This window comes from Zootoca vivipara, chromosome 4, assembly GCF_965207765.1.
Source record: "Zootoca vivipara chromosome 4, rZooViv2.hap1.1, whole genome shotgun sequence".
NCBI lineage: Eukaryota > Metazoa > Chordata > Lepidosauria > Squamata > Lacertidae > Zootoca > Zootoca vivipara.
Genome location: NC_142587.1, coordinates 51726728 through 51739053, shown reverse-complemented (window position 1 = coordinate 51739053; position 12326 = coordinate 51726728). Strand labels below are relative to the sequence as shown.

The window sequence follows — 12326 nt, the reverse complement described above, 5'->3', positions numbered from 1 at the left end:
TGGTGAGCTGCATACCTAATTAAATTATAGGGTAAGATAAAGGTAAAGGGACCCCTAACCATTCGGTCCAGTCGTGACCGACTTTGGGGTTGCGGCGCTCATCTCACATTATTGGCCGAGGGAGCCGGCGTACAGCTTCCAGGTCATGTGGCCAGCATGACAAAGCCGCTTCTGGTGAGCCAGAGCAGTGCACAGAAACACCATTTATCTTCCCGTTGTAGCAGTACCTATTTACCTACTTGCACTTGACGTGCTTTCAAACTGCTAGGTTGGCAGGAGCAGGGACCGAGCAACGGGAGCTCACCCCGTCGCGGGGATTCGAACTGCCGACCTTCTGATCGGCACGCCCTAGGCTCTGTGGTTTAACCCAGAGCACCACACGCGTCCCTCAAATTATAGGGTATCTCCAACTAAATCATACCCGTTGAAACCAATGGACTTAAGTTAGTCATATCAATTGATTTCATCAGCTCTACTATCACTCTGATTTACAACTCATAGCAATTATTTCTAATTTTTCAACTATACCTCTAAGTTAGAAGGTGCAAGTCTGTGCCCTTTTTTTGTGGTGGTGCATAAGCAAGCCCACCTTGCACCTGAGAAAACTCAGAAGAGAAAGGCTATTTCAGTTGGTGCTGAAAAACGACAGACAGACCAGGGCTCTTCCTCCCAGCAGAAAATATTATGGTGCACACATAAAACATGGGAGGAAACGAGGGATCAGCTTCTCCTGAGCCTTTGGAGACATTCAGAAACAGAGCTCCTCGTGGCTTCTTAGAGTTTCCAAAGCTTGGTGTGAAGGAAAAGCTTCTCTGCATGTGCCAGAAGAATAAGGGGATGGAATGGGATGGTTCACCGGCAGCTACAAATAATGGCAGGTTACCAATTGCCAACGAAAATCAGTAGACTCCTTTGTTGCAAGAAGATGGCCCTTCCTTTGCACCCTGGCTACCAAAACCAAATTCACGTGGCTCAGGAAAATAATGAAGGAATTGAATGCTTGTATACTTCTCAAACAGTTTTATTTGTCATTCACACTAATTATAATATTGAATGTACAGAAGAACTTGTGGTACAAAGAAAGCAAGTTTCCATGAGAACTAATGCAGCAGTCCAGCTGCTCTGCATGCTAGTCACAATGAATTCTCCTGGACACACCGACCTTGTAACATAGAGGAAGTGCCTACTCAGATACTATTATCTAAACAAGACATGGTGGAGTGCAGAGAAATAGGCTCCTGTTCTCTTCTTAATTAGAGAAAACCGCTATCGCTTGGAGAGAGAAAAAATTCTCCCTTCTGAAAGTGATCCATATGACAGGAGATGATGTGGCAATTCCAATATGCAGGACAAGTTGGTTGTAAATACACCCAGAAAATGGTAAACTCACAGATCCAAATATATGTTCCAAAATGGCCCTGTTTCCATTGAGTTCACCCATGAGATTTACCACACAGTCATTTCTTACTGAAACACTCCCCCCTGAATTTGTATCTGTTAACTCCAGAATACCACAAATAACCCACAATTGTTTGCACATTTTCTTCTACAACAAAAAAAATGAAGAGATTTTGATGTGCCACACAAAACCATGCTGTTAACTGTCGACAAAAGTAACTAAAATAGTTAATCTCAAAACCTAAAATAATTAAGTTGGAAATAAAACAAGTTTCCTACAGTATTTAGCAAAGGCAAGTTCAGCAAAGATGTAGCGAATGAAAAATGTCAAATACAAGCTTTAACGATATGTTTCTATGCCTTTAAAACCTATTTACATACAGAAATACAATTAACATTCTCCTGATGCACCCTTTGATATACATGAAACAAAAAATGATGATGGGATAGTATTGACCAACATTTTTTTTTTAAATAGAAAAGGTTGCAAGGCACAACAAGCCTTATAAAATAAAATGTTATAAACAAAATTTTGTTGAGCAATGAATGAGTGTCATCTGGGGAAAAGTAACAAATATAACAAATATTATAAATACCTGTTATTTTTTTATTGTGGGACATCTGTGGAAGATAAGTTTAACCAGTTTATAAAAATCTAAGTACACGGGAATAAATAAGATCTAGTTGCACAACTGCGTTAAAATGTGGAGAAAAGTTACTTCCAGGGCAAAAATTAAGTCCCACTGAAAATAGTGGGATTTGTTTTCCTAACAAGTATGTTTAGGATCTCTGCTGGTAAAGCCAAAAGTAGCTGCAATAAAGAGGAATGGTAAAGCCAGTTAATCTCAGCTGAAGCAAAAACTGATTTAAAATGCTTTAACACCTACTGATTCAGCTTCATGGGTGTGTCTGGATTGTGCAATGCATTTAAATAAAAATGAATTCCTAATTATTCGCCATTATCTGGTCATTATAATATTTTCAAACACATTTATATTTTACAAAAGGGAATACCCGGACATCTCTCTTGGAGAGCAACATTTAAAAAAATAAATTCTTTAAATAGGGAACTTTTCTTTCAGGAATTCTAATATTTAGTTAAATTTGATCTACATGAAGATAGAAAATGTGTTTTCACATGCTGCAAAGTAGTGATCCAGTTCACTTTCAGCTCTTAATAGACCATCAGCTTCCTGGCCCCATTTCCAGTTTTTAGAAAACCAAAACCCTTCTCCATGTGTTTTAAGTATGTGAGCAGTTGACCATGCAGGTTATTCTGTGGAGCTAGGTGGACTTAATCCTTACAATCTGTCTCTGGCAGTGGCCAGTTTGGAATGCTTTTTGAAATGCGGCCCTAGGAAATGCATCCTATAAAACGAGATGTACTTTGAGCCTTCCCAAATACTGTTAAGGCAGGTGTTGTTGTTTAGTCGTTTAGTCGTGTCCGACTCTTCGTGACCCCATGGACCATAGCACGCCAGGCACTCCTGTCTTGCACTGCCTTAAGGCAGGTGACTCAGATGCAAAAGAAAACAGGGCACCTGCACATTTAACAGCTGTGTAGGAGAGGGAATTATGCAGTTGTAGCTCACCTTTGGCCCTCCAGATGTTGTTGATCCACAGTTACCATCGTCTCTGGCCATTGCCCATGCTTGATGGGGCTGGTGGGAGTTGCAGTTCAGCAACATCTGGAGCAATGACATTTCCCACACATGTGAAGTTCCCTCTTCTGCACAGGCATTAAAGGTCCAGGAGCCCTGTTCTCTTTTGCATTTGACCACTCTAAAATCAGCTCATGTATGAGCCTGAGGTCCAAGAAGCAGGAATTTAACAGAAGGGAAAATCCTATGAAAAATCTGGAGTTTCACATTTCAATACACTCCAAGAGGCATGCAGAAAAACTGAGCTTACTACCTCCCCTAGTAACTACTCTTATCCTTCCTTAGGCAAGCCCAATATAAAATGATATAGATTTGACCTACATGTTCATGGGATGGCATCAATTCAGAAGATGTCACATTCTGAAATGGTACAACCCCAGAAAGATGTGCAGGTAAGGTCTCAGACATCAAGAGCCCTGATCAAAATTAAATCACCAAGGGGATATTTAACAACAAGAAAAATCAAAGAGATTTTAAAGTCCAAGTCTCTTAAACCTAAATCTAGCCGTATTTAGGATTCTAAATCTGCAGACAATTCAGCTATGAGAAAGAAAAACATTTGGAAAGTGGGTAGTCTGACAGAAAATGATTGGTAGTTTAATGCGAGAACACATGCTTTACATGGAAAAGCTCCTTCTAGGTATAACTCCTGCCATGTCCTGTTAAGAGCAGGTGCATAAGAACATAGGACACCACCTTATACCAAGTCAAACCCTGGTCCATGTTTACACTGAAAAGCGGTGTCTCTTCTGGCTTTCGGCCAGCCAGCCCTGCCTGGAGATTGAACATTCTGCATGCAAAGCAGATGATCTACCAATGAACCACGGCTGTTTCCCAGATGAAGGGAGGTAGCAGGTGAAGGGAGAAGGCACAGACCTCTCTGCACCAAAGACCCTGGAGAGTTGCTGCCACTCGGATTAGATGCTGCTGGCAAGGTGGACAAACAGCCTGAGCTCATATAAACAGTTGCCCAAGTTCCTCTGGATTGTCGACACTTCTCTTTATGAAGTGCTGAGCTGTGGCTCTCTGACCCCTGGCATCTGTAGGGCTTCAAAAACTGTAGCTATCCTCAGAATGATTTTGGTCTTTTCCCTAGCAATGCCTCACTCCATGCTGGCCTGATTCCATCTCAGCCCATTTGTGGCAGAAGTTGGTAAAACCAGGCTGCAATTTTATGCACCAATACCTAGGAATGACCACTGCTGAACACACTGGCACTTACTTCTGAATAAACCTGCAAAGGAGTGGGCTGTCAATCAACAGTGCAGGTGTAGTCGAGACAATGAATTATTCTAATACTGGATAAAATGGCATACATTTGTTTAGGCATAAATCATAGAGAGTATATAGTGGCCTTAGTTGCTGATATCTATAATAAATGACTGGCATTTTTATCTAAACAGATGATCCACATTTTAAGCACTTATATAGCATAAAGTGCTATATAAAAACTTGTATTTTAAGTTGAATCATGTGGAACAGTTACCATGAAAGACAGGTTTAAATTTCACTAAGGACGTAAGAAATCAATGCATGAAAAATCAAGGTAATTGTAACAGTTTTTGTACAATTAACTATTTTGAAATACTTTTTTTCCATTTCAGAAGCACAGAAATGTATTGGCTCTTCCATTTCCTTAAAAAAAAGAAACGCAAATTGTAAAACACACATCTGAAAAATGGCAAAACACGCAACTGCAAAATACAAATCTGAGAGTGGGGAGGGGGGGGAGAGAAATGACACTGTATGATCTTTTGAGCTTTGGCTGAGATCAGCTGAAATAAATTTCTGCAGTAAGTTGACCTTGTTGATAGCATCAGCTGTTTCACTCTGTAACATTTTATCTCAAAGTGCTACTGCATCAGACACACAAATAATGCAAAAGCGAAATCTACAAATATATAATATATATATATATAAAAGAAACAAATATTTTAAATAAGTCCAGCTGTTTTGCTGCCTGCAGCCGAGGATCTTTCTAAACCGAATCCTTTATTAATTTTGTTAAACACCCAACACTGATTTAAAGGCCTGCTTTCAAATACTCAGAAGAGTTGATCTGCAATTGTTCCACCAATTTTTAAAGGTCCATTACTTAATCGGAAGGTAATTCTGAATCTGCTGAGTTCAGCAGTATTCATTTAATGTACAATTAAAGACATATACAATTGCATTAGACCAAACCCTCACATAAAATAGTGCCTTATAATTTACAGTGATGTCCGATATGTTTGAGGTGTGTTAGACAACAGTGAATGTTCCATATGAGTTATTCCTGGGGGTGGGGAAGAAAGTACAAATTGGCTACATCCCATGTACCAGGTTTGAATTGTACTGATTTAAATTTCCTTTCCTGACTATGGGCTTGGCTTTGCAAGATACTGCATATGCCAGTCTGTTCCAGATTCTAAATTCATTTGTCAAGAACTGAGGCCCAAACTGGATGTGATGAGCTGTCCAGTGACAATAATTTTTAACCAAAAGCCAACCTTGAGGCGGCAAGTTTGAACAAATCAATGGTGTTTGGTGTAACCATTATCCTGCCCCCATTTCTTCCACTTGGAAGTTGCTTTTCCAGTTACAGCAGAAAAGATATGGATAGCCATATATTTCCTCCTACAGGATGAAAAATTAATTTGGGATGGGTGAGTAGGGAGATGGCTAGAAGACAAGGGCTACCAGTCCCTCAAGCCATTCCTTTCCTCAAATGTGCAACCTCCTAAGGCTGCCTTTGGCTGTCGAATTTGTACTAAAGAGATGTGTGTCTGTGTATCTAGTCCAGATGATTGTGCTTAGGACCACAGCTTGAAACAAGCTCTTGCAATTCCCAACAGATCAAAGTAGAATGTACAGGAGCTTGTCAGATTTTGCCCATAATTTATCAGCATGAAGTACTTTGCTATGTCTATCTAGCTGTGTTTGATTTTACTTTTCACTTCTGTTGCCTTTAGATATCAGTTCAGCACAACATGGAGTATAACGCAGCTGTCCTGGATTCTCCACATGCTCTTTCTGAGACCAGTTCCTGCCTCCAGTGTCGTCCTCATATTCTGAAACTTGTGTTAAAATGATCAGAGTATTGTGGCAAAATGTGATGCAAAGTTCTTCCTTTTTTTTTAAGAAGGGAGACACTCTTGATACTACTTATATCAAAGTAATGTTTAAAATAATTCTGGGTTCTCAGCTGGACAACAAAAATGACTTCATTGGGTATTAAATGCCTGATGAAAGTGAAATGGAGCAAAATGTAAACAATACTTCTAAATAATTAAAAGTCACATTACCCATAATTATTCCAGCCATTTTATATGTGATATTTTAAAACTTTGGTTGCTACAAAATGCATGTGCTTATCTTTTAAGCATATTTAAATAATAAAGGTATCACACACAAAAAATCAATGCTGAGAGCATAAATATCGAGTAACTCATCATATACGTTTTCAGTAGTTGAAAAGGACCCAAGGCTGTCACTCTTTTATATTAAAGGAATAATTAAATCATCTCCCTGGAAAGGCCTTTTTCATGCCTTCAGTTGACAATGCATGAGAAAAGCAAGCACATTTTTAAAAAGATTAAATCTTTTTACAAATTTCTAAGGTGCCAAAAAAGGAAATAAAAAAATGATATGCAAAGGACGAGTTGCATCTTAAAATTAAAATTAAAATAAACATAATTCCCATACTCTTTGGAATATACAACTTGGTTAAAAAAATTAATTCCAGGATATAAAAACTCTTATTCACAGCATTGCTAAATCAGAAGCATTCACAGTTTCTCTCTGAGAATCTTCCTATACTTCCTTTTAACTAGCATGACAAAATGATTGATTAAACTCATTAAGATTGCGTTAGGCTTTAAGCCTCCAAATCAGATGTCAAACAAAGCACTCTTTTGAAAGCTTTGAGGAGCTCCAAAACTATTTTTGAAGCTCTGGAAACATACCGAGTATCTATCCTTCCCCAAATCTCTAGAAAAAGTGAGTGAGCAGGTACCATCGTCTTAACATGTTCTCATCTTCAGAAGTTCAGCCCTTGGACGAGTGTACTTTTCTGGAATACTGTCACTTCAGTGACCAATGTCAATTGGAAAACACCGTGAAACCATTCCTGGAAATACTGACTTCTGGATGGATTGCTTCTCTGTAATGATATATAAACCTGGCAGAGTCCTCGGCCATTTGGCAGACAAAACAGCTGTGCTAATGATTCAATACGGCCGCCATACTGCTTCTTCTAGCCTTGCTGTGGTTGCCATGTTGGTAGGGGAGTTGCTATGGCTGCCTTCTGTGTCCACAACATCGTTTTGGTTTGGAAGGTTGGGATTGAGGAGAGTAGATCCTGTGGAAGCATTAGTGCAAGGAGGAAGGATGCGTGGAGGCGACCGATCTCCTCCAGACATCACAGAGAACTGGTGGTATGACCCTGCTGACGTTCCATAGTAGAGATGATAAGAAGGGGAGCTGGTCTGAAATGGGCTGCCTTGAGCCTGAGAAGAACCTGGGTAGGGAGGGGGCAGGTAAGTGTGGTATCTTGTGGCAGTGGTCATGGCAGACATACCGATTCCTATTCCTGAGCTCACAGGTGTGGGAGTATAGGTGAACGCTCCAGGATAGTGCATGCGAGGATCAGAAATGGAAGGAATCGCAGGGAAAGGACGGTCAATTCCCACTCTTGGATCACTGAATGCTGTTAGGTCAGTAGCACCTGGTTTGGGAAAGAGGACAGGGGTAATGCTATAGGTTATAACACATAAGACAGATGTCGCTACGCTTCAGACACACATAGTAACCAAATAAAATCAAAATCAAAGGAAAGCCAGGACTCTTACATAGAAAAGCACATTTTAGCATGTACAGCCCTTCTCACTTTTCACTGGGCAAGCGCCATCTGCCCAAAATTTCCACTTTCCCCCATTGATTAAGGTGCAGGAGCTATATTCTCCTTTGTGTCTATGAAATACTTAAGGTGAGCTATTCAATTGAGGTACTGTAGGTAGTGAGAGAGAAAAAGCAGGACAGATTCCAGGGCGTGCCAACTATTAATGTTTTGCTATTTATAGCAAAAGCCGTGGGGTGTTTTTGTGGGGGTGGGGGGACGATGCTGAAACACTCCATTAAAAAAACACCTCCCACTGTTCACCTTCTTTTATGTCTGCTTGTGACCACTGTTCCCTGATTTCCTCCTATTTTGGTGACGCCCCCTTTGACCTTCTTTCTCCTTCGTATGTGATCTCAACCAATCTGACATAACATGGAGAATGTGATGTCATAACAATGCTATGCAGCCAATCAGATTTAGCTGTGTGCTGCAAACAAAGCTAATTTAGAGGAAAGGTGATTCTCCTGCACTGACCGCTTGGTGGTCCCAGGAAAGTGAGAAGAAAGGTGGGGTAATGATTCTTGAGTGAGCACACTTTTTATTCATTTTGCAGCCATCCCTGAAAGATTGCCTAAGGAGGAGGCACCTTTCAAGACAATTTAAAATATCTGTGAACATCAACGCTTCCTTTCCCTTCAGACTTTATGTTGCCTGCCTCAGCCAACAGAGATTTAAGGACTAAAGTATTTGGGGATGGTTTTTTTTGTTTTTGTTTTAATGCTCCATGTTTGAAATGATGGTTGGATATCAACCCTTTTCCTCTGTTGATGGAAGAACTCACTTGCCAACCCCCTCCACCCCAAAACAGATTAAAGAGATAATGGCCCTCTTAAGAGAGAGTTTCTAGACAGACTCCAATTAACAGGGATCGTGGCTCCTCTTTCTTGCCAGCTATTACGAGGCATTAAAAATAACAATAAAGAAACCTTTCCTCATGGCAACACCTCCTCAGACACAGTGTGGAGTCTGCATAAAAGGAATGTGCATGTACAGGAAAAAAAGCGTCAGGAGGTGGGAGAAAGAAAACAAAAACAGTCTGCACCGTGACTGGATTAAAAAGACTGCAGACATATTGTAGTGTCAGGTTCTGAAAGCCTGTCAACATAGCAGCCAGGGCCTCTTTGACAAACCTCCACAGGTTTCTCAGAAGATTTCTGTGACATGCTATAGTCTTAATTCTGGATATGCCAGCTATAATCATCTGCCTCCTTCTGCTTAACAATACTACCAAACACCTGGGTATGCCTCCACAGCAGATCAGATTTCAGCCTCAAATGTCAACTGGGGGGAGGATTGCTACCTTCTGCCCACCCTCCCACTAGGTTCATGTGCCTTAGATAACTATGCGACAAACAAAAATTCAACAGGTGATCTTGTTCTCTAGCACGGGGGCAAGGGAAGCTTCACCTGTTGAATGTCTGCAACCAGTGCAAACCACTTGAACGATGTTTTATGTAAGGTGCTGCCAAATGTCAGCAGAAAAGCCCATATTTCTCCTCCTAGGTCGATTTTTCTTGACTTGATTCATATTTTTTTAAATAAAACACAATAGAAAAGTTATGACAGCTGTTTCCTATTGTTCACTGGGTATATAAAGGTTACTTGAATCCATGACCCTGAAAAAGTGTCCTATAACTTTCAAATTTGTATTTCGTCTTCCCTGCAGTAGGAAAAACAATTACTGTAGGCCTTTTCTTACTGTGGGAAGGTGAATTTACTGAGGGAATATGAAGATTAGAGGCCTTTATAAAAAAATGTGAGTGTACAAAATGATGTTTAAAGTATATAACTAACAGTTCAGGCACAGAAGCCCCATTAGAAAACCAGTTGCATTCGCCTAAGGGCAAGACCCATCTATATAAAATCTTAAAAGTAAGGAAATAGCAACCAAAGGAGGTTTTTAAAACCTTCCCTCATGGGTGGACTCCACGGGAAAATAACCTGTAAACATGTTACAAACTCACCATTCATCTGTCTTGGGCTGCAGCTGGACACGATTCTGATTAAACAGAACGGGGTCAAATCCTAAAACTGAACCTTAGAAACCCTTAATTTGTGCACTATCTCTGGGCATTGTTTGCAAGGTTCACAGCTGCTTTCATTGAGGCAGAACCAGAACAATGGTATACTGCTTACATGAGCCATGAGAAAGCCACAGTGAAGTCAATGGAGCTTGCTTCCATTTCTGTGCATTTGACTTACGCCTGTAGGTTAATATACTGGTCTGCGACATAAGCCCTGCTCAGAGGTTTATCTCCCTGCATTCTCAGAATATGTAGAGGAAGGAGCAAGGCTATGTGTATACTAGCTCCCTGCCGCTTGCTGTAGTGGATGAAGGCTCACCTGACTTCCCTTCAGGTGAGTCACTGGGATGGAGAGGGGGGGAGTAGTAGGTGCCTGCTCACATCTTAATAAACCTGAGTGTAGCAGGTTGGGGTTGTTGTTGCTTTAAAAAAAATACTTCCTGAAACTTACTTGTCAGTCGGCTTGAGAGTTCTGCAGAGAGAGATGTCATTCCACTCGCCCTTCCAGGTGAAATTGGGGTTGCTGGATGAACCGAGGGAGTCGCAATTGATCCCAGATACTGATAGGATGGATCGTAAGGCCACGGAGGAGATGGCTGAAGTTGCCTTGTGTCTGGCATGAGGAGGAAAAGGTATAAAGTGGTTATTTTTATGGTCCTGTACAATGACCAGAAGGTGGAATACTGCTCAGTTTTGGTGGACCAAGTAGCACCTGTTGGCTGTTGAGATTCTTGTAAAGAATATGCCTGCTGATTGCTGAGATATGATATGGTCCAGCAAGGCACTTCTATTTTCTAAAGAGTTCGGACTCATGATCACATACCATGCAGCTTAGCTATGCCTTGTCTAAAGGTGCAAAGTATACACTTTTGTTCATGTAGGGGGGGGAGGGGAGTACACCACGCAAGACTGAAATCAGACTTAAAAAGTTATGCAGTATAAAAACCATTTAAAAACAAACAAACTAGTATTCCCTTTCATCAGGAAACCTGCAGGGGAACTGTTTATTTCAATTCATATTCTTTGCACACTTGGCTGTTTTGGGATCAGCTAGCTATGAAGCTTTGTGTGTGTGTGTGTGATATTGCACACTGGTGATCTTGAGGGGGGGCATGACAGAGGTTCCAAAGATTCAAGTATCAGTGTGCAAAGTTGTTCCTTCTCAAAGTAGCTCAGCATTTCATATTAAATAGTTTTATTCAGACCCAAAAGTTGTGTTCTACCATGAGTACCAAGACCTACAAACAACTCTCTACTCAAGCAAAAACCTCCACACGTTGACCAGAGGGCAAGATACAACTCTATGCATGCATTACTTGTGTGTAAGCTACTGCTACGTTGTATTGGGAGTGTGGTTGTGCTTTTGGCTTTGCCCCTGACATTGCTTCTGTTTCCTCCAACAACTGCAAATTGTGTGTAGTTGTCAGTTGTCTGTGTAACCGGTATAGCTCAAATGGAGAGAGACCAGAGGAGGGAAGAAGTGGCTTACGCCAGCCTGACTAGGGCAGAGATGCATGGAAGTTTGAGGAGGAGAAGGCATTTTGGGTGCTACACTTTCTGTACTATTGAAATAAATGTAACAGGGACAGTAAAGGACCCCCTGACTGTTAGGTCCAGTCACGGAGGACTCTGGGGTTGCGGCGCTCATCTCGCTCTATAGGCCAAGGGAGCTGGCATACAGCTTCTGGGTCATGTGGCCTGCATGACTAAGCTGCTTCTGGTGAACCAGAGCAGCACACAGAAACGCCGTTTACCTTCCCGCTGGAGCGGTACCTATTTATCTACTTGCACTGCGTGCTTTCGAACTGCTAGGTTGGCAGGAGCAGGGACCGAGCAACGGGAGCATAACGGGAGCTCACCCCATCGTGGGGATTTGAACCGCTGACCTTCTGATCAGCAAGCCGTAGGCTCTGTGGTTTAAGCCACAGTGCCACCCACATCCTAGAACAGGGACAGTAGCAAGTCACTAATCAGAGCTGTGTTCTTTCTCCACTATACTCCACAATTATTCTTAATTATTTTGAAGTTATCAGTTTGTTCCTCAAATAAGCTGTGCATGCCCTCAATCATAACACAACCACCACACTAGAATCATAATAGAACCACAAGGATCATGCAAAAAAAATAATAATCATGATTTTTTAAAGGGGAATGCTGTACCAGTAAGAGGGCCATTATTGATGGCGCTGAATCACATAGTTTAATAATGAGACATTTGGCAATTTATTTCAGTCCTGTGAATCCAGGAATTTGGGTAGTATCCTTACAAATCACATCAAGTGGAAACAGAACCTACTTGGACAGATATCAAACACTGTTCTGTCTCTAGATGTCTGGCTTGCAGAAGCTGAAGCTGCAATGACA

The 12326-nt window shown here is 41.2% G+C and overlaps 1 protein-coding gene across 2 annotated transcripts in view; it reads right to left on the bottom strand.

Moving 5' to 3' along the window:
- Nucleotides 1-1005: 1005 nt before the first annotated feature.
- RUNX1 (RUNX family transcription factor 1) overlaps nt 1006-12326 on the bottom strand; it is a 183290-nt gene continuing 171969 nt past the window's right edge. For both annotated transcript variants that reach the window (XM_060273583.2, XM_060273584.2), the window contains 2 exons: nt 10414-10575; nt 1006-7764 (listed from right to left, as the gene is read on the bottom strand). In XM_060273583.2, the coding sequence (XP_060129566.1) occupies nt 7268-7764; nt 10414-10575 (659 nt within the window). In that variant the 3' untranslated portion in view covers nt 1006-7267. The remainder of the gene's footprint in view (nt 7765-10413; nt 10576-12326) is intronic.